Source organism: Copadichromis virginalis, linkage group LG13 (genome assembly GCF_057382275.1).
Source record: "Copadichromis virginalis isolate Kocher_CV1m ecotype Utaka linkage group LG13, C_Virginalis_male_GT1.1, whole genome shotgun sequence".
In the NCBI taxonomy this organism is placed as follows: domain Eukaryota; kingdom Metazoa; phylum Chordata; class Actinopteri; order Cichliformes; family Cichlidae; genus Copadichromis; species Copadichromis virginalis.
In genome coordinates this window covers 1,315,805-1,338,523 of record NC_140630.1, presented here as the reverse complement: position 1 = coordinate 1,338,523, position 22,719 = coordinate 1,315,805, and the positions used below count along the sequence as shown (strand labels likewise).

At 43.1% G+C, this 22,719-nt stretch overlaps 1 protein-coding gene across 1 annotated transcript in view; it reads right to left on the bottom strand.

Moving 5' to 3' along the window:
* Positions 1-22,146, bottom strand: part of slc2a15a (solute carrier family 2 member 15a) — a 33,242-nt gene extending 11,096 nt beyond the window's left edge. The window contains exons 1-7 of the mRNA XM_085478504.1: positions 22,138-22,146; positions 21,080-21,178; positions 14,773-14,933; positions 12,836-12,960; positions 12,413-12,558; positions 11,984-12,116; positions 9,293-9,480 (exon numbers count right to left, since the gene is read on the bottom strand). Coding sequence (XP_085334630.1) covers positions 9,293-9,480; positions 11,984-12,116; positions 12,413-12,558; positions 12,836-12,960; positions 14,773-14,933; positions 21,080-21,178; positions 22,138-22,146 — 861 coding nt within the window. The remainder of the gene's footprint in view (positions 1-9,292; positions 9,481-11,983; positions 12,117-12,412; positions 12,559-12,835; positions 12,961-14,772; positions 14,934-21,079; positions 21,179-22,137) is intronic.
* Positions 22,147-22,719: the final 573 nt, after the last annotated feature.

Here is a 22,719-nt window from a genome sequence, read left to right as displayed (position 1 = left end):
TCTCAAAGTAAAGACACAGGATATTGTTCAGGTAAATAGGTCACCTGATCTCAACCAAGTAGAGGATGCTTTTCAGTGACTTAAAAAACACGACTTAAGGCAGAAAGTCATCTTTACTGTCTACAGTAAAGGCACTACAGAATATCAGTCATTTTGTTGAAGAAAAGCAAATGACAAAAGTAGTCCGTGCAGTCAACTTGTTGTATTTTTTTTTGTGTGGTTTATTAAAGAAAGGAAATTGGTCATTTTGATTAAAATTATATATATATTATTAGGTTAATAATAATAATAATGATAATAATTTCTTAATAATAACGTCTGCTACAGAACTGCAATACAGTGCACAGAGAAACTCCAAGGGCTAAATCTCAGAGTTCTTGTTTTCAGTTCATAAATGTAAAATTAAAAAACAAAACTGAATATTTAGCTTTGAAAGAGTCACCAGAAAAAACACTAACAGGAAAAAGAACATTGCAGTATGTTTTAGCTTTAGCTGCTGAACAAACCACGAAACCTCTGGAAAAATGTTGCTTGGACAGATGAGACCAAAGTGAAGATATGTGACAATAATGCACAATGCACAGCAAAAACACCTCATAGTGCTTTGTAGCCACAAGACCCAGGCACTTTGTAGTCACTGAGTAATCCATAGGCTTGTCTGAATACCAGAGTATTGTAGAGTCAAAGGTGAAGTCATCTGTCCAACAGCTAAAGCTTGGCCAAAACTGAACAAACTAACAGGAAAATAATCTCAACAGCAAATCTAAAACAGGACGGCTGAAAATGAAAAGAATCGAGGTGTTGCTATTGCAATAACACAACTTTTTCAGCTAATATTTTAAAATAAGTATCATGTGATATATCACATTTTTGTTCATCTGAAGTTGTATTTACCTTATTTAAGTCCTTTAAGACCAGATTATGACTTATTATGATTATTATTTTATTAGAACTGGAATTTGCTTGTAAAAAAAAAAAGGCAAAGCAGGCCATTAAGGTTATAATGACAATGGTTTTTAACTTTTTTTCTTTAAAAAATAAAATAAAATAAACATAATTCAACAACAAAAAAATCAACACTATTAACCATATAACCATTAACCTTTTTTTTATATGTAAATTTTTATGTAAATTATTGACTCTCCTCAATTGTGCAGTTATTTACCTCTTTTTTTTAAACTTTTTTTAGAAGAAGTACACACACACACAAACACACACACACACACAACATATATACAAGGCATTTACCACTCTGATATCTTTTTTTTAAACATTGGTGACCATTCATCCAGAGACCGTTTTTAACTTTAGTCTTTCAGCAGTTTTTTCCACGACATAGACGGCCGTCAGACAGTTTTTTCACTCCTTCATTAAGATCACATTAAAATACATTACTAAATTAAAATACCTCCCCTCTGTAAACCTTTACCTTATCGTTGTAGAGGGGTATGTGTGTCCCTGGGATCCCAGGGGGAATCTTGCTGGTGGGCGTTTTGCCCCCTGGTAGGTATCCCATGGGAAATTGGTCTTGGGTGAGAGACCAGACAAAGAGCGATTCAGAAAACCCTATGAGAGCCTTAAGGGAACAGTTCACACTGCCCAGGATGGGGTTACCGCGACCAGGGCACTGCCATGGAGCCAGGCCTGGGGGAGGGTGAGCACCTAGTGGCCGGGCCTTAGTCCATGGAGCCTGGCTGAGTGCAGCCCAAAGATGGGGCATGAGATCACACTCCTGTAGGTCCATCACCTGCAGGAGGCACCGTAGGAGTCAGGCGCAGTGTGTGTTGGGAGTCGGACAAAGGCAGAGACCCTGGCGGACCAAAACCCAGCTTCAGAGGTTGGCAATGGGGACATAAAACCTGAAGGGGAAGGACCTGAACTAGTGTGAGAGGTGACAGATTGAGAGGTACTGGCTAGATATACTGTAGTTGGGCTCACCTCAACATAGAGCTTGGGCTCTGGAACCAATCTCCTGGAGAGTGGGATGGCTGGTTGAGGGTGCTCCACCTGGGGACTTCTTACTGGGAAACTTCAGTGCTCATGTGGGCAATGACAGTGAAAGCTGGAGGGTTGTGATTGGGAGGAACCAACCAGTCGTACCTGATTCTTTGCACAGTTCTCTTCTGCAAACCACAGTTTGTCCATACTGCACACCATGGTCAAACAGAAAAGTGTCCATAAGTGTACATGGGACCAGACCCCCCCGGGCCGTACGTCGAGGATCAGCCATGGCTGCATGTTCTGGAGGCTTGGGTGAAGTGAGAGACTGAGCTGTCAGCTGATCACCACTTGGTGGTGAGTTGGATTAGGTGGCCAGTGGAGGACACTGGACAGACCTGGTGCACCCAAACATATATGGAGGGTGTTCTGAGAACTCCTAGCAGAGGCCCATGAGATCATCAACTCTCACCGCCGGCAGAGCTTTGACAGGATTCAGAGAATGAGGACACTGAGTGTCAATGGACCCTGTTCAGCCCCATTCCTGAGGCTGTTGCACTGAACTGTGACTATAAGCTGGTTGGTGCTTGTTGTGGTGGTAACCCCCGAAGCAGCAGAAATTACATGCTTACTCACAGCAAAGTGGCTTTTCCTGGGCTTTCTCTCCTGCAATTGCTTTGCAATGTCTAATTAGTTCTTGGTATTTAAGAACCAGCTGTTTTCCACCAGATCCTTGTCACCATCATGGTGACCGTGATTCACAGTTTATGTTTTTTGCTCCGTAGTACTCTGTTCTCATTCATTCCCTTGTTCCTTAGCAATTCCAAGCTCACTAACATGCATTCCTTGTAAAGTTTGAAGAGCACTGTCAGTTTAACTTAACTGAGTCAAACTGATAGCTGCCACTGCTTTAAAAACAAGGACACACCTGCTTTCCCACTTTCCACTGAACCACTCACCTTTCCTCTTGATTTCTGCCCATTCGCTGTAAACCCTCTGAAACATACTGTAAATCATGCAAGATACTGTCTCCAGTTTCACCATGGCCACAGTTAACTTCTCCTTTCATCTCCTACAGACACTCAGCTCTGCTCTGCAGATTGAGTTTTTTGGACAGAGAGGACAGATGGTTTGAAAGAGGAGTGAAAGAAGCCATCTATGTCCACTGTGAGTGACCATCTTTGAACAGAGGCGGGGGTTTACGACACCAACTCTCTGCCATCTATAATCCAGTTTTGAGATCCCTCCTCAGACGCCTTAACGCCCACTCACATCCTGGGCCATCTGACCTCAGGAATTCGCATGATAAGGTGGGGCCAGGTTTCACAATGAGCTCACCCGAAACTCTGGCTGATTGGGACCCACACCCAGTTTCACACCTTGGCTCAGGCGATTACAGGATCATCAGGGGGTCCTTTTGTCCCTCTGTGGGGGGTCACTCCCACTAGGTTTATATCTGGGACTCTCCACCATTTGACCTTAGAACTGAAGAAGCTTCTCGGATGAGAGGTGAAACGTCTTCAAGCAACTTAAAGAAGTCCAGACGCTTTTCTTTGCAAGCTCCTTTGACTACGATGACCTGGATGACTGAGAACCTTCACAGACATACTGAGTTTTCTGTTTTCCAGCCTGAAAGTTCAGAGTTTTGTCTTGTGCAGGTTCACTCATTCACATCTTGGCGTTTACAGAGCCTGTGCCTGAGTCTGCCAACTTAAAGACTGTTAATTGTGCTCTTGGAACAGTCCTCTCAAAAATATATATTTTTTGTGTGAGCTGTGTGGAGGCTTTTGCTTCTCCCAGAGTCGAGTGCCCCACTAATCCCTGTCTGTGTCACAGGCTGGGTCTCTGACCCAGCACTCTGAGTTTTCTTTGTATTTTTATGTTATTAGTTTGTGTTATTTCCTATTTGCCTTTAGTTTAGGCAGTTATTGTTCCTGGGTTTTCTATGTTTTGGGGTTTTCTATTTATTTCATCACGTATTAGGTCTGTTAAGTTGTGTTGTCATTTCCTGTTTTATTCTGACAATGTCATGTGTTCTTTGTTCATTGTATTTAGCTTTCCTCTCCTGGTCCTGTCATTAGGTTTATGTCTGTCAGCTGTTTTCCCCCATGTGTCGCCACTTCCCCTGATCACCTCATGTCTGTATTTAAGCCTTTTGTTTTCTTCATGCCATTGTCAGTTCGTCTGTTTATCTCACCAGAGTTACAGTCATAGTCATAGTCATAGTCTTAGCCTGTTTATTTTCCACCTCAATCATAGTTATAGTTTTTGGTCTTAGTACCTTTAGTGTTTTGTTTCTTAGTGTTTTGCCAGCTTAGTGTTTTGTTTCTTAGTGTTTTGCCTGTTTGCTTTGGTCTCTTGGTTCATTTCCTGTCGTCATCGCAATAAAGGTTCACTTTTCTGTTAATCATTACTATTCCTCGTCATCATCTGCTTTTGGGTCCTGTTTCCGCACACATCGGCGCACCCCGCCGTGACAGAACGAACTGACCAGTCATGGACCCAGCGGATTCTGCTCTCACCGAGTGTCTGGAGGAGACTGCTCGGATCCAAGCGATCCTCGACCGCTTCTTTATAGCGACCGATTTGAAGAGCAAGCTGGTAATGATTAACGTTGCTGAAGCTATTATGGAGAGGGATCCCCGCCTTCTCCAGCTCCCGGACTCACCTGCCATAGTTGATGCCTTTACGAGGATAAAGGAGATGCTGCAGGCCCAGGGACTGTCGAGTCAGGAAATGGCTTCCAGCACCCACCAGTCACAACAACCCCACAATCAGTCATCTCCATTGCTGCCTCCGGAACCTGAGTGTGTTCGTGTCGGTTCGCTGAGATTCGCCGCAGCGTCACCACCTCTCAGCTCACCAGTTTCCACGCCCTCATCACAGTCTCGCCATACTCCTGTCACAGTTCAGCTCGAGGAAGCGCCGCACACCATAGACTTGGACGACGACGAGCGCCAGTCTATATTCTGCGCTCTCTTGGAGGAGGAGCTCCGGTGGAAGCCGTGGCTCATTCCGGAGCATGAGCACTCTTTCCGGGGAACTCGACTGGCTCTCGGGGGACCTCGGAGTTACCAGGGACTTCCACCCATCGCTCCGCCGTCTTCCACTCCTAAGAAAAAGCGGCGTGCGCGCCACCGACGCTCCGTATCACAAACGCAAGTGAGTGATTACATTTTGGCTCCTCATGTTTTCTCTCAGGAAGTTGTTGAAATTGACACTACTTTTCCGGTTAATGAGCCCGGCTATACAGAGACTGTTTGCCCTGGAAAAGCTAGCCATCAGGCTCAGCTAAGCTGCTGTGGGACTGCTATCCAGGCCGGTTTGGAGCCGGAGACGGAGGTACAGCTGGTGCAGCCAATTTCAGTGTCAGCCGGAGGGCCCGGGGAGCCCGTCCGGCCTCAGGTTTCGTCTGCTGGAGGTTCAGGAGAACCCAGCCAGCTTCATGCTTCGTCTGCTGGAGGTTCAGGAGAATCCAGCCAGCCTCATGTTTCGTCTGCTGGAGGTTCAGGAGAACCCAGCCAGCCTCATGTTTCGTTTGCTGGAGGTTCAGGAGAACCCAGCCAGCTTCATGCTTCGTCTGCTGGAGGTTCAGAAGAATCCAGCCAGCTTCATGCTTCGTCTGCTGAAGGTTCAGGAGAACCACACCAGCCTCATGCCTTGTCAGCTGGAGGGCCCGGGGAGCCCATCCAGCCTCATGCCTTGTCAGCTGGAGGGCCCGAGGAGCCCATCCAGCCTCATGCCTCGTCAGCTGGAGGGCCCGGGGAGCCCATCCAGCCTCATGCCTCGTCAGCTGGAGGGCCCGAGGAGCCCATCCAGCCTCATGCCTCGTCAGCTGGAGGGCCCGAGGAGCCCATCCAGCCTCATGCCTCGTCAGCTGGAGGGCCCGAGGAGCCCATCCAGCCTCATGCCACGTCAGCTGGGGGTTCAGGAGAACCGCACCAGCCTCATGCCACGTCTGCTGGGGGGCCTGAGGAGCCCTTCCGACCTCATGCCACGTCTGCTGGGGGGCCTGAGGAGCCCTTCCGGCCTCATGCCACGTCTGCTGGGGGGCCCGAGGAGCCCTTCCGGCCTCAAGCCACGTCTGCTGGGGGGCCCGAGGAGCCCTTCCAGCACCACGCCACGTCAGCTGGCGGGCCCGAGGAGCCCGTCCAGCCTCACGCCACGTCAGCTGGCGGGCCCGAGGAGCCCGTTCAGCCTCATGCTTCGTCAGCTGGAGGGCCTGAGGAGCCCGTCTGGCCACCTTCTGCTTCACCACCTGTGGCTGCAGCGCCACCTCCTGCGGCTCCCGTGCCGCCGCCTGCAGGACCACCACCTGCTGCGCTACTGCTTGCTGCTTCTACGCCTCAGCCTGAGGACGACGCCTCACCTGGTTCTGCCACACCTCAGTCTGAGAACTCATACAAACTCATTTCACCCACTATAGACTGTGTGTTGCTGCAACTTGAAAAGCAACCTGCCTCGTCAGCTGGAGGGCCCGAGGAGCCCGTCCAGCCTCATGCCTCGTCAGCTGGAGGGTCCGAGGGGACCGTTCAGCCGCCATCTGCGGCCGCCTCGTCATCGGCTGGTCCAGCTTCAGCCTGTGCCTCGCCAGGCCCAGCCTCATCAGAGCCTTCATCCTCGCCAGGCCCAGCCTCATCAGAGCCTTCAGCCTCGTCTGGTCCAGCTTCGTCAGAGCCTTCAGCCTCGTCTGGTCCGGCTTCGTCAGAGTCTTCAGCCTCGTCGGGTCCGGCCTCAGAGTCTTCAGCCTCGTCGGGTCCGGCCTCTGCTTGTGCTTCTGCTACGCCTGGTCCGGCCTCTGCCTGTGCTTCTGCTACGCCTGGTCCGGCCTCTGCCTGTGCTTCTGCTACGCCTGGTCCAGCCTCAGCCTCTGCTTCAGCGTCACCTGGGCCAGCCTCTGCTTCAGCGTCACCTGGTCCTGTGCCCTCCAAGCCTCGGCCGGTACGCCTGACACTTGGGCGCCGCCGCCGCCTTCCGCACGGCCGGCCCCCTGAACTGTTTCCACGCCGTCGCCTTCCGCACGGCCGGCCCCCTGAACTGTTTCCGCCCCATCGCCTTCCGCACGGCCGGCCCCCTGAACTGTTTCCACGTCACCGCCGTCGAGGTCGGCCCCCTGAACCGTTTCCGTGTCGCCGCCGTTGCCGTCCGCACGGACGGCCCCCTGATCACATGAACTATGACTTTCTGGACCGTCACCCTCCGGGTCGGCCCCCTGAGGAGTCATGAACTGTTCCCTGCGCTCCTGTGATTTTGATGGACATTTTGGGTTTTTTTTGGCCTTGTTTCTGGCCCTCCGTCCTGGACCCCCACCGCCCGCCCTTGGTGGGTTGTTTTTGGTTTTGTTTTTCGAGGTTTTAGGGCGTCTGGAATCCGCCCTTAAGGGGGGGGCTCTGTCACAGGCTGGGTCTCCGACCCAGCACTCTGAGTTTTCTTTGTATTTTTATGTTATTAGTTTGTGTTATTTCCTATTTGCCTTTAGTTTAGGCAGTTATTGTTCCTGGGTTTTCTATGTTTTGGGGTTTTCTATTTATTTCATCACGTATTAGGTCTGTTAAGTTGTGTTGTCATTTCCTGTTTTATTCTGACAATGTCATGTGTTCTTTGTTCATTGTATTTAGCTTTCCTCTCCTGGTCCTGTCATTAGGTTTATGTCTGTCAGCTGTTTTCCCCCATGTGTCGCCACTTCCCCTGATCACCTCATGTCTGTATTTAAGCCTTTTGTTTTCTTCATGCCATTGTCAGTTCGTCTGTTTATCTCACCAGAGTTACAGTCATAGTCATAGTCATAGTCTTAGCCTGTCTATTTTCCACCTCAGTCATAGTTATAGTTTTTGGTCTTAGTACCTTTAGTGTTTTGTTTCTTAGTGTTTTGCCAGCTTAGTGTTTTGTTTCTTAGTGTTTTGCCTGTTTGCTTTGGTCTCTTGGTTCATTTCCTGTCGTCATCGCAATAAAGGTTCACTTTTCTGTTAATCATTACTATTCCTCGTCATCATCTGCTTTTGGGTCCTGTTTCCGCACACATCGGCGCACCCCGCCGTGACAGTCTGAGCCTGGGGCAGAGGTCTCCATGCAGCCAGCAGACTCTATGCTGTCAGCGTGTGAGTGCGAGCGCTTCAGCGCCAGAGCCCGTTCCACATGGTCTCCACATTCCAAAGATTCCTCAGTCTGGGTCATTGCAGTCCCAGACTTCAGTGGACTCCACACTGCCATGAATCCACCCAATGGCAAGGGTTAAATGCCTTCCGCGTAAGATGAAAAAAGCAGACAGGACTACTGGGAAGTCAGCAAAGAGAGATGGCAAAGGAAAAAGTTTATGGGGAATTGTATGTGAGGCTGGACACAAAGAATAACAAAAGGATTTCTATTCAGTGGCTAGAGAGGGAGAGGTCAAGCTGGGTGTGCAGCAGGTCAGGGTAACACTGATTACATGGAAATGTACAAATGAGTACTTTGAAGATCTGATTATGAAAATGATGAAGACAGAGAGGAGAAGGAAGTGCAGAGGATTAGGGCAGCTAGGAAGAGGATGGAGGTCAAGCAGAAATCTGCACGGAGTATTATTTAATTCAATTACATTTCTATTAATTCAAATCAGAACAGCAGTCGCCTCATGGTGATATTTAGATATATACTGTATTTATATTGTAAAGTAAAGAACCTAAAATAATACAGAGAAAAGAGTGAATGCCAAGACATGATGTTCACAAATAACACTGTGATATGTAGAGTAGGAAGCAGGTAGAAGAGAGCGAGTCAGTAGAAGTAATAAATAACACATGAAAATGACAGAGAGACAGGTGTAACAGTGTAGATGTAACATCATGTTGGGGCTGGTCCTAACAGCAGTAGCTGCTTCAGGCTCTATTTGTGAAGAGCACATTAACTAAATAACAATGGTAGTAAGATAGTACTGCTGGGATGTCTTCTAACAAGCTAACATGAGCCTCATGAGTCATTTGACTTACTGCATTTTAAAAAAGGATTTTGTTGAGTGTTTAATGTTTTTTGTGTAAAACCTTTTTTTGTTTGAACAATTAAATGATGGATGAATAATAACGTATTTAGAAATATTTATTTATAATTACACATATTATTTATTATTCGTTAAATTCTCACATGATTAATTTAATGTCTCACTCCACAAATTACGTTAAAAAGTCATTTGTAAATGAGTTTCATATTTTATATTCATATTTAACTGCAGACTTGCTGATCCATTCATAACATGCTTTATTTCAATGTGCGTGACTCTCTTGCTCCTCCATGCTTTAACACCTCAGCAGCTGTAAAAATGCAAAAAGGTTGATTTCTGCTACAACATCTACACGTGTGTATAACTATTTACTGTTCTTACAGCGTCGATGCCAGACAGCTGCATGCCAATGTTGATGACCACCACACTCAGCACCTGCCATCGGACCGTGTCATCCAGCATCAGTTTCCATACTGACAGTGTTTCCACTGAGAACAGGGAACGCTGCTCCTCCTGCATCTCTTCAATCTCAGCCTGGATGTTACATTTAGCTCTGTACCACTTCAGAGCTAAGAGAAAAGAGTAGCGTGGTTATAGTGCATCGTTTAAAAATACACACACACCACATATACTTACCAATATATATATGTATATGTATATATATATATATATATATATATATATATATATATATATATATATAGTGAACTGGGGAGGAGGACTGTGGTCTGAGAGAAACTCCCTGGATTTATGAGATTTACATATAAATAAAAAAATAACAATGTTTCTGTAATGATTGCAGACAGCTTTTGAACTCCTCTGGGTTTCCACCTCAACACCTGAGAACACTGGACTTTCCCTGGCCTCAGTCAAACCTAGAAATAAAATCTTGTTCCCTGCGACTCTGACTTCCTCATCAACATGCATGTTGCATTTCCTGTTTATTAGTGGAGTATTGGTGATCTGAATCTTATAAAACAACGACAGCTGCACCTTTCAACCTGCCTGTATGTCTGAGTCACATGTTCTAACAGTTGTGTGAGATTTTTGGTTGAGAAGTCTACGACACGTAACACTGGCTGGTTTTTAACATCTTTTTTTTGATAAATAATATATACTGTAGCTAGGGCTGGATCAGGTGATGCTGAATCCTCTGTTACTTATGCTTCGAGGGGCTTCTTATTACATCACATGACTAACATGCGTCAACGTTTTCGAAAGTCTCCGTTTTCACTGTCCACACTGCGACGCGAAAGCACCGTTTTCAAATGCGTGTGTTTTCGAGAGCGTTTTCCAAACGCTGCGTTTTCCTTGAGCAAAAACGGCTTCTCAGTGTGGACGGGCGGCCAAAACGGAGAGAAAACGTGTGGACGTAGCCTTCGTGTCATCTGCCCGTTGGTGAAGCGATTGGCCAGAAATGCAGTATTTGACATATTTGTTAGGGTTCATCACACCATCACTATCATGTGATTGTAGCTGCTACCTGAGCATCCCTCTCTGGCACGCCGGCTGCTGTACGTACCCGGGGCTTCGGTCACCTGACCTTCCTAGCTGTTACAGGTCACATCCATGCCGCTGCTACTTCAGTCTGAATATGGTTGTTGATTGAGGCTGCTGGTCCTTTTGTTGTGATTGCCTGCAGATTATTTTCTCAGAAGCGTTTCCTCCATGGATTACTGGTATGTTCTTATTTTGTCCAATGAATTTAATTACTTTACTGGGGAGTAAACAGGTGAGTTTATAGGTCGTAGCTGCAGAAGCATATCGTTGGCCGTTTTTTATCTGGGACTCGAGCAGAGCAATTTGATTGGTATATACTTTTGTCATTTTTACCTTGAATGCAAATTTTACTACATATTGCAGGATGTTTGGGCCTCGGTGGGAGGCTCAGGCACAACCCACTGGATCTCTGTGGTGACCCAGAATGTTTAAGTCTTTGTAATCCCTCTTTTACGATTAGTTGATTTTGTGTTTTCTGTGGTATGCAGCTACTTTTGCACCCCTGGTTTAAGCTGCACCTTAGTGAGAGCTCATGTAAAGGTTGATGATTCTTCGGACTTCATCATCATCTGGCATCCCCACTAATAAGCCACAACTCTGAATCAATTACCAGTGTAGATGCAATTAAATTAACAACTTTTATTTGATATCTGTTTTTTACGTAGCTGGCAATAAACTATTTATTTTACACCCTGAACCACATTTCTGTCCGAAGCATAACAGACCTGAGTGCCTACTAGCATAGTTTGAACTAGATATTCCCAGGGTGGCATTTTGTGGTGTCCTTGTGATTGTAAAGCTTTTAAGCTCCCAGTCACCACACCACCGTCTCAGTGTGTGTGAATGTGCCGTGCTCATTGGTTTCTTTTCCTCATCACACCCCCTGGCCACACTAACAAAGTGGAGCTTACATTATCACGGCTTCATCATCACTGGTGTCCAGTTCCAGCCTTCCACACTGTCAAACAGTCACACAGGTACCTTAGAGCTTTGTGAAAATTTCCTGGCTGTAGATTTTAATCAAGACTGGTTGCCTTTTCTCAGTTTTAAATACACATGTTACTTGTTTAAAACTGCGAGACCACCTCAATCCAGGATTAAAACTGACTGGTGAAAAGGAGGCTTTCTTTTCTTTTGAGCTTCTCTCTCTGTCATGGAGGTACACGAAGCTTTAAAGCTTTTGGTCTTGATAAACTTGATCCTTATTTTCTTAAAGTTGAGCCACTAACTGATATTTATAATCTTACCCCCATGAACAACACGATTCCTGACATATGGAAAAATAGTTTTAAATACATAATTTTAATCTCATATATTCAGATTTTTTTTCTCAGAATATAGCACCCCTGTCCCAGCTCCATCTTTTTTAAATCAGGTCAGCATCTATTGCAGATCATTACTATAATACAATCAGTTCTACAGCTTTCTTTAAGCTGTCACACAAGCTGCTGAAGCACAGTAAAGAAATCAATGTCTCCACTGAACACTTCTGTAAGTCTAACCCTTCCTACAGACACGGTGCCGCTGTTTCATCCTCCAACCTAAATAATGTTGCACTAAAAGCAAACTGACCTCTGATGGTAGCGTGGATGTTGTGCTTCTCAATCAGCAGGTACCTAGGACTCTCTGGGAACCATGGCAACAACATCAGCTGGATGAAAGTGGGCACAGCAATCACTGAAAGAAAGAGGGGCCAGTGCTCCTCCTACAACAGTAACACAACAGTTATGCTTACCAACAGTAAGTGCTGAGAAAAACACCAGCAATAATTCATTAATAGCAGCATTTTGGTTTGGCAACAAATCAGTCACAAGCCTTTGAACATGGGGGGACCATGTATAACATTGTCTTTGGTTCCTAAACAGCTTTTAGAGCACATTTTGTAAAACCTTCTGAACGTTTGAAATTGAAAGTCTTCAATCACATCTTGACTGTTTGATTTAAAGTATACTGTTAGCAGTGTATGCTGCAGTCCAGTCCACACGCAGGTTGCTTGACTACCTTTCCTAGAAGCTCGTGTAGACCGAGGATTTGGGCAACAAAAACTCCAGTTCCAATGAAGATGCTCGGCACAAGGCCAAGGAAACCTCTCAAGTTCTTTGGTGCTATCTCACCCAAGTACATTGGTACCACACTTAGAGAGATGCCTGCAAGAATAAGAGCAAAGAAGAAGATTGTTATGATATTACTCTGATTCACTTTTAAACATTAATTTAATTGAAAATAAAGTATATAAAGAGTTGGGAATGAGGATGTGTTTATTACAGAAGAGGATTAGGGCTACTGGGGAAAAAAGAGTTTTTTATCACGGTGCTTTGCCAATATTTCTTCCTCTGCACACAGGGAATGGCCTTCCTCAGACTGGTGTGTGTGTGTGTGTGTGTGTGTGTGTGTGTGTGTGTGTGTGTGTGTGTGTGTGTGTACCTGAGTGGATTCCTGTGATGAAACGGCCAATGATGATCATCTCAGGTGACCCACATATCCTGCTAAAGCCCATGAGTAAAGCAGCAATAAACACCAACACTGTTGTGTTTACCACTGTCCCCTTCCTGAAAGTACACGTACAAAGCACATAAAAGTAAGTGACCCAGAGGTTTATGAAACAGCAAGGGCAATAATGGAAACCCCATCCCCTGATACACACAGTCATAACCAACCCAGGATCATTGCAAAATGTTTAATAGACACACCGGTTCACTGCGTCGGTTTCACACTTTGCCTCTCAAAAGCATGAAATGGACATGCATGCAGAAGCTGCAGTAATAGCAGAGGGAGACACTTCATTTATTCAATAATATAGGAATGTGTGTAAACAGGCATTGTTAGCACATGCTCGTGTAAATACATATTAGCTGCCCAGCTATTCTGGCAGTTCAGGACTCTGGAATGTAGTGAATTTTGTTCACTGCTGATTTCTTGGTTTTAAGTAGCTTTCTCTGCTGGAAATGCAACTCCTGCATGTGTGTTCACTTTGTCAGGGTTCCTGGGTCGTTGACGCTGCATTTTCAGTTCATGTTCACTGTTTGTTTTCCTCATGTTCCATTTCTGGATTCATTATGTTCAGCCGTGTACTCACCGGTCTCTCATCATCATCCTCGTGAGTCGCTGCATTTAAACCCTCAGTTTATCTCGGTTCAGCGTCAGTGTTGCTGTTAGGTTGTCGCCATATGCTCAGTTCATTCAGTCAGCCAGTCATTTCCTGTTCGTTCAATAAACACCAGCTTTCACCGCGAGTCCTGCATTTGGGTCATCTCTTCCTCTCCTCCACACACGAAACTCCCGACACATTTCATGCTTTGGATAGTGTGAAATGAACACGGTGGACCGGCGTGACTATTTCACGCTGATATCGGGTTGACACACATGCAAAGCTGTTTAAGTCCCAAATAGCCACAAACTTTGCTCATACGCTGTGATTAACCATAAATCTGAAGAATGTGAATGAATGTGAAGAAATTGATCAGCTTATAAATATGATTTTATTTTCATTTAAATGTAGACTGACAGGAATGTGGAAAAAAGGAGAAATGTGTCACCAACCCATCATCAGAGATGGGCAGTAACGCGTAATCCGATTACTTTTTTCAAGTAACGAGTAAAGTAAGGGATTACTATTGCAAAAACAGTAATTAGATTACCGTTACTTTCCCGTAGGAACGCTGTGTTACTGCGTTACTAAAACCGTGATTTTTTTGCGAGAATGTCTCATGACAGTGACGTAAGCGAGTGCGACGTTTGTGGCAACAGCTGTGTGCAGATCAACAATGGATCACATATCGAGTGCAGAGAGAGTATGAGCGTGCAGCGTTTAAAGCGTGGAAGTACTGACCTTACTTTGAGTTTGATTCCATAAAAAGTGACAAAAACATTAGTGTCCGCTGTGCGTGGGAAGAAAACTTCTTTTTACAGCGAAAAAAATCCTAAACTTCCAACAAGCACCGAGTAGCTACGACGTAATGGGAAACTCACAGAGAAACTCGCGGATTCTTCCACTGACCGCGGCACACCTACACCAGGGTAAACCTCCGCCAGGTATTATGGTGTTTTTAAAATAGTTTTGGGGGGATTTTTTAAGGAATTATATTGTATGTTGCATATATGAAATTTCAGCCCACACATACCTGGACGGTGCTAATGCGTTAACGAGCTAACAGTGCTAATGCGTTGATGCCGTGCAGTCCCGCGCACGGGGCGATCCGCGCTAACTCGCTAATGGAGATTTGCCGCGTTAATGTGGTTATGGCGTTAACGTAATTTTAACAAGATTAACACTGACAGCACTACTTATCATATGTACAGTAGAAACTGTTGTATACTTCTCAGTAATTAAGTTTAAAAAAAAATGAAGACGAATGTTTTACCTGCCATAGCGTGTGACCAGCATCCCCACAATGAGTGAGCCCAGCAGACCTCCAACCGCAAAAACAGACACAGTCAGAGAGTACATGAGGGTCAGGGTCTCCTCACTGAGTCCTGTTCCATTGCGTCCCACCACTGTCTTGTTGTAGAAGTCCTTGATGTACTGACAGTGTGAGGAAGAGCACAAATAGGATGCATTTAGATAACAGACATACAAATAAGATCAAATAAGAATAGAAACAAAAAAGTATGAAAGAAAGACATGCATCCACCCATCCATTCATCCATGACCTGTACAGCGTCGACATCCTTCCAGCTGCTGTCTGCTGATCTCCCGCTCCCCTCACTCGTGAACAAGACCCAAAGATATTTAAAGTCCTCGCGTTAGGCAGTCACTTGCCCCTGACCCGGAGTGGGCACTCTACCCTTTTCCGGCTGAGGGCAATGGCCTCTCCACCACTGATGAGAGCACGTTGGCATAAGAATTAAAACCTCTTCTTTCACTTTGAAACAAAGAGCCCTGACACAGCTGAGGCGCTTCCACCAGCCACTGCTCTCTCGTCTTCCAGGAACACCAGGTGAGGCAGGTGCTGAAAGCTGTGAACAGGAAAGCTGCTGGGCTGGACGGAGTACTTGGTAAAGAACTTTGTGCCTACGCTGACCAGCCAGAGGGAGTCCTGACCAGGATGTTTAACCTCTCACTGTCACAGTCCACTATCTCTCCACAACCATCATTCCTGTGCCAAAGTCATCTGCTCCAAAGTGCTCAGTGACTACACACCCACTGCCTTAATGTGTGTAGTCATGAAATGTTTGGAGAGGCTTATGCTGCTATCCGGTCGTTAATTCTGACGTCACTAGCCGTGTCTGGGCCTAAACTCCGCTGCAGGTCCATATATCAAACGATCACTGTGGCATTACTGAGAGTTGAAAAACTGTCTAAAGTCTTTCATCTTTAATAAAATGATCAGCGTTCTGCTCTACCAGGTGTAACAACTGAGTTTAACATCCAGGCATCCATGAAAACGGAATTTATGACATTTAACGGAGTTAGAAGTTAGCAGGGAGTTAGCTCACTAGCTCACTAGCTTCTATCTAAATACAATATAGCATGTCCTGACTGCGGGGTTTTGGAAACAAATTAAAACGTACAGCTCTGTTATCACTTCCAACATAAATGAAGACCAAAAACTAAACAGCAGTGACGTTTGTAGGGTTACTGAAGTTGGGCTAGCTGGTATATAATGATGTGCTACGTGACCGCTAGCGACACAGCTATGTTAGCATAATATAAACAAGCTAACTTTTTTTCCACTCGATAAAAGTTAACGTGAGTGTTCTCGGTGGTCAGGAACAAATGTAATCGCATGGCAGGATGCTGTAAAAGGACCAAACTTCAGCCAGGAGAACAACTGAGATAATCCATCCACAATACGAGGTTAGTCATTCATATACTGCTGCATGGGCTGGGCTGTAGTTACATCCTAAGGTTTTAAAAACTGAGCTTAAATAAATGATTAGTGGTAATAAAAGCCGAGGGAGGTCAACAGTGATCACTGACTGTTTTAGGAGCTTTTTGAGATCAAATAGAAGAAAATACAAAACATTAAACATGTTAACAACACAAAAGCCATATTAAACGCAGACTACTTTAGACCCGGAAGTAGGATTCGTCACGTCATCACTTAACGACCGGATACATAAAGGCCTGTCTTCCACATAACCGGGACTCAGGGTAAAGTCAAATGGACAGGGGACACCATTCCCACAGCCCTGCACACATTCCAGAGCTTTTGTTGTATCTCTTTTTTTAGGTTAATCTTTTTGTTTATAGTAATCCTGCATTTTAATTTCTATTAGCTTTACTGTCTAGTTTCTGTTCGTGATTATTATGTGTATTGTGTTTTTTCCTTTAGCGTATCCTGCCTTCAGTGTTTCCCTGTTACCCTGTTGGTGTTCCCTGTTTAGTTATTTCCTGATAGTCATGTGTTCTTATGAATTGCATTCAGTTTTTGTCCCATTTGATTAGTCATAGCTGTGTCTCATCACTGCCTATTTTAGACTTTAGTTTGTCTGAATAAAAATGAATAAATAAATTCTATTACTGGCTGCCATTGCACAGTCTGCTCACGTAAATATTTTTTTGGGAAAAGGTTTTTAAGGTCAGATTTTGTTACAGAAATAAAAATCATTTTAGAGCAGCTTGCTAAAGGTGGCCCAAAACGTTCCAAGACCCCCTCAATATACTGAGGTGGTGTGGGATCATATTGACAACAAATGTTTGAGAACTATTCATGAAGTCTAAAAGAAATTACAAGAAAGCTTCCCAAAGGGTTCAGGCTGTGTTAAAGAACAAACGGGGGTAATACCAAATATTGAATCAAGCTTATCAGAACTGAACAGTTTTTGCCTTGGATACTGTATTTCTGTGTATATTTGTACATTTCAATAAATAAATGCACAAATTTTCCATTTTCCATGCAAAATATAAGGAATCTATACATGTGTGAATTCATCAGATTCCTAAATACAATTCAGTAAAAAAAACCTGTGTTTGTATCATGTGGCTTCGACATCATGGTTACATAAGAGCAAGACAGACCTTCAGTTTTCACTCTGATATTTTGGAATTAAAGCCACAAGTCTTGTCTGACCTAAACCTCCTGATCATCAGTTTACATGTGCCAGCACGTGTTAGCGCTAACTTCAGTTTCCCCTGAACCATGTGTCACGTGCCGGGAAAACTGACAGACACATGCTGCTACTCGAGCATGAGCATGAGCAGCGTGCCTGGTTTTTCAACAAAGAAGATCATTTTTATTTGAGATTTTCATTACCCCCGTGTGAACTGAGACCAGCCATGGACCAGCATTTTCAAACCGAATATTTACTTGTAACAGATACGAAAAGATCTCTCATGACTAGCAAGAGCACTCAAAGACCAAACTCCTTTGGGTTTCCTGATGATCATTATTATCAGATATATTTTTCAGTCAGTAAAAGCAGCAGTTTATTTTGTGAGAAATATACAGATATCAGGTGCCAGCACCTACCCCTTTATGTGAACATTTATATTACTACATTCAGATAACTTTAGCTTGAGCAAGCAAGGTAACAGACCGAAGCTTCCTCTTCTTGACAGAGCTAACCACTGTTAGCTCAGATTCTTGGTTCTAACCCCAGCTGGGTTTATTCTCCTTTGGACCCTGACTTTTTTCCAAATGCTTACATTTTTGAATATCTAGTTTGTGTGTTTACATCAAGTTGAACAGTGCTGAATTAGCAAAACCAATCAGCTGCTATTATATTTATATTTATATTTATTTCACCTCTCTTTAATGTGACTATCCAGAGACCAGGAAACAGCTTCTCTCCTCCTGTTACCCCCCCAAATAATTTAAACACTAAAAAAAAACCACAAAGAAAGAACAATATATTATCCACAACTGCACTAAAGAATAAAGCAGTGAAATGTGAATTAATAAACATTAGCTCTCTCTCTTCTAAGTCCCTGTTAGTCCCTGTGAATTAGCAATTATTTGCAAATTGATTTACGCTGCCTTCCAGAAACCTGGTTACAGCAGGATGATTATGTTAGTTTAAACGAATCAACACCCCCGAGTCATTCTGATTGTCAGCTTCCTCAAAGCACAGGCCGAGTCTCTGATCTCTCAGACTTTTTATCTGATTTAGTTCTGAGCTCAGATAAAATAATTATTGTGGGTGATTTTAACATCCATGTAGATGCTAAAAATGACAGCCTCAACATGGCATTTAATCTGTTATTAGACTCAATTGGCTTCTCTCAAAATGTAAAAGAACCCACCCACCACTTTAATCACACTATACAGGGTGGGCCGTTTCTATGGACACACCGTAATAACATGGGAATGGTTGGTGATGTTAAAGTCCTGTTTGTGGCACATTAGTATATGTGAGGGGCAAACTCCTCAAGATGGGCGGTGACCATGGTGGCCATTTAGAAGTCGGCCATCTTGGATACAACTTTTGTTTTTTCAATAGGAAGAGGACCATGTGACACATCACACTTATTGGTAATGTCACAAGAAAAACAATGGTGTGCTTGGTTTCAACGTAACTTTATATAACATAACATTTACATTCACAATAATTGATTACACAGCAGTGGGGAGTAGACTTTATCACAGTAGATGTCTTCAATTAATTCATGCTTGAGTCTTAAATATGATCAACCTTTCTCTGTTAATGGGTTGTACCACAGGCCTTTACACGCAGTAATTAAACCTTTACTTAAAAAGGCATTACTTGACCCAGTTTCTTAGCTAATTTAAAGCCACTCTCTAATCTGACTTTTGTCTGAAGATTTCTTGAAGGACAAGGTGTAAAACAGCAAACTGATCATCTGCAGAGAAATGCTTTATTTAAAGAGTCTCAGTCAGATGAAAGGCTACCAATGATCTTCTCATGGCCTATGTTTCTGAACAAAATCATTTTTAACTGCGCTGCTAATGTTCTTATATACAATACAAAATTGAAATTAAAACATACATTTAATTTATTGCTGGATGTTGTGATGCCCAACAATTATTGCAATGCAAATATTTCACGCAGAGATCACTCCTCGGGCTCGCTACTTGAAACTATTGGAAATCTTCACTGTTCACGTTTTCCAAATAAATGAACAGTTATAGTGGTAACGATCCCAGTCACATCTGCTTTCTTGGTGGAAAGCATTACTCAAGCTATCTGCCACTAATCTTAGTATATCTTTAGTATATCACCTTTGCGAATTATTTTAATACTCTGGTTCCAAACCTTTGCACTGTGAAAGAGACACAAATCCAACAACTGGTACATATCCCACAAATAAGTGTCCAGGCTGAACTATTTCTTTCTTCAATGATTTGGTTAGCTCGTTATACGTACAAAAGCTCTATGTGCTTACAGGTAGGAGAGGATTAACCTTCAAATTCAACCTGGTCTTAATGAGCGACAACGGATTCACAACAGATTCTTTCTTCACACATCAGGTGACCAAACAGCCACCACAGAAGCCAACGACTTCCACACCCAAATATTCTCTCTATCCTATCGCTGTGATTGTAACGTATGAAGTATTTACAAAACACTGGGAAAATAAAAAGAAGAGGACCGTTTTCATAACAAACTTTATCACAATGTTAAAATGAGGGACTTCTGCTTTTCTAATTTTTGTGCTTGTTGTTCAGCTGCCAAGTTTAATTTGAATTTTATTGAAATGATCGTTGCTTATTAATGATGGTGAGTCTTTCTACAGACAAGCAGCAAAGCCCCATCTCTGCATGTCTGGAAATCTTTCTTAGTGAATGCCATTGATGTGTTTTGACCTTTAATAAAAAATAATCACTGATAAAATCCTGTTTTCAGAATTATGCAGTTCAGAGTGTGTTATTACAACTGTTCTTAATACATCTGCATTTTTAACAGAGTGTAACTTAAACATGTACAGAAGTAATTTCGACTTGATAGGATGACTTAACAGTCACATGCCAGAACATACCTCTTCAATTTATTTAGATCCGCTGAGTCGGAGAAACAGTTTTCATGAAAACTGCGACATCAGAGTATGAGTCTTATTTTTATCTCGGGGTAACTGTGAGGGCACGTGCTCCCCTCCCTCAGACAAACTGTCGTTTTCAACAGAAAACACCAAAAATATATATTTTTTTTTTTTTACAAAATACCAATACTTTGTGTTTCAATAAAGAAAGAATTCCAAGTGCACCAATCACACATTTACACATAAATAAGCTAACCAATCAGCAGTTAAGGGGGTTGTACTGGCTGACTGGTTAAACCCAATGGTTGTACCACAGCCCAAATGGACTGAACCACTACAGATTTAAAGGGGAAATGGTCCCAAACTTAGTTAAATATCAAAAGTGCACAGAAAAATGCAAACAAGTTAAAATTACACACAGCAATCACAGGAGCTATAAATAAAATGAATAAGAAAAATCTTTGTCCTTTTCCATCTTGGAAGCTGTGCCAGAAATGTTTGGATATCTATGTTGGCCGAAAGCGGCAACTTTGAGTGGCTGTATGATTAATCGATATTACTGGTACTACAAACTTAAACACACTGAAACCACAAAGCTTCCAAAACCAAATTCCTGGCCAGTAGATCATGCAGATTCATATGCAAGATCTGGCCATGCAGAATATAACGGCTGTTATAAACAAATGCACTTCAATAAGTTACTTTCCAGATGTGTGTGTGTGTGTGTGTGTGTGTGTGTGTGTGTGTGTGTGTGTGTGTGTGTGTGTGTGTGTGTGTGTGTGTGTTACCACAGCAGGGGAGTTTACCACAGCCAGATTGTACCCATAAAGCATAGAGCTCCCAAAGGAGGTAAGGAATGCCACTGCCAGCAAAGAGGCAGTGAGGTGCTGCAGACAGAGCAGGAGAGACACATGCAGAATATGATGGTGAGCTCACAGCTTCTTAAAGTTAAGACAAAACATTTTATACGCTGTGTGAATAAAAAAATCAGTTAAGTTTTAAGTTGTCATTTTTTCACCAACATTCACAAATCTCTGATTGTATGTCACATAAGAAAGTTGGCATGTTTGTGTAAAGCAATCAGATTAAAAACATCTTAAAAACAAGTCTTTCACACACACTTTCTTTATATTTAGCTCTAATGAGTCGCTCAAGCACTGATAAGGCACCAAGCCTTTCCAAGAGAATGAACTGGTGTGTCTATACGTAACAGACAACTCACCAAATTACTCATTTAAAATTGTATCTTCAGACTCTGTGTTTCTATATCATGTTGTAAAAATATATATATAATGTATTACTGTCAGTTTGACAGGCATACAATTGTACTGTTGCACCAACAGCAGTTAAATGAAAATATTGATAATAATGATAATATTGCAAACAACAGATGCAGCACCAGAGAGATGCATTTGATCCATCTACTGTTCACCAAAGCTTGCTAAATTACACAAGAATAGACCTGAACATCAGTGCGATGGGTCTTATGGAGCGATCAGGTGCAAAAGTAGGTACGAGGTACAACAGATTGTCTACAACCATGTCTATAACATGATGCCGTGGCTCCTTTGAAGTTCACTGTTACTGAAGCAGTATAGGGTTATCTTAACAACAAATAGAAAAATAGTCTGGAAACATGGAAAGAAGAGCTTTGGACTGTTCTTCAAGAAGCTTTTGTGTTTTGACTCCTGGCTCCACCTGCTGCCGCACGGTGCTACATGACAAAAAGGGTTCAGACTGTGTTGAAAAATAAAGGTGGTCATTCCAAATATTATCTTTCAAGCTGTTTTTGCCTGTACATTGTATTTCCATGTATCCTGACACATGCTTCAATCAACCACCATACCTTTCCCATTTTCCTAGCAAAATATTAAGAAATGAACAGTAGCTTATACACAATACTACAGTATTGTGTGTAAGTCTTAACAAGATGTACAAAATCTAAATATCTGCAAATGTCTTTAACTGTATATAAACTTAACACAAAAAGTAAAGGAATTTGTGTTTAGTTAATTATCTTGTTGTAACAATAGCTATAGGCAATAAAACACATGTTTCAAAAACCTGCTTATTTCCCTTTAAATACAGCCACATTTGTAAGGACGATGACAATGTTTGAATTATGACCACCAGCCATAATAAATGGTTCGCTTTTGGTCAAAAATCCTGATTTTCCTTTGTCTGTGTTTGGGTCCCTAAAGCTTTATTTGGTGTAATATAGAAATAAAATTAAAAACAGATTCTTACAGCTGAGAGTTTTCATTGATTTTTTACGAATGTACGCGACAAATTAAATTCAGAATGCTTTCTGTTCAGTTATTAAGCTCGACCCACTGAAAACATTATTTTGTTTACTCAGTTTCCAAAAATGAGTAAATCTTGTGTCATTTATTTAAAAAAAAAATAGCGATTTCTTTTTACGCAATAA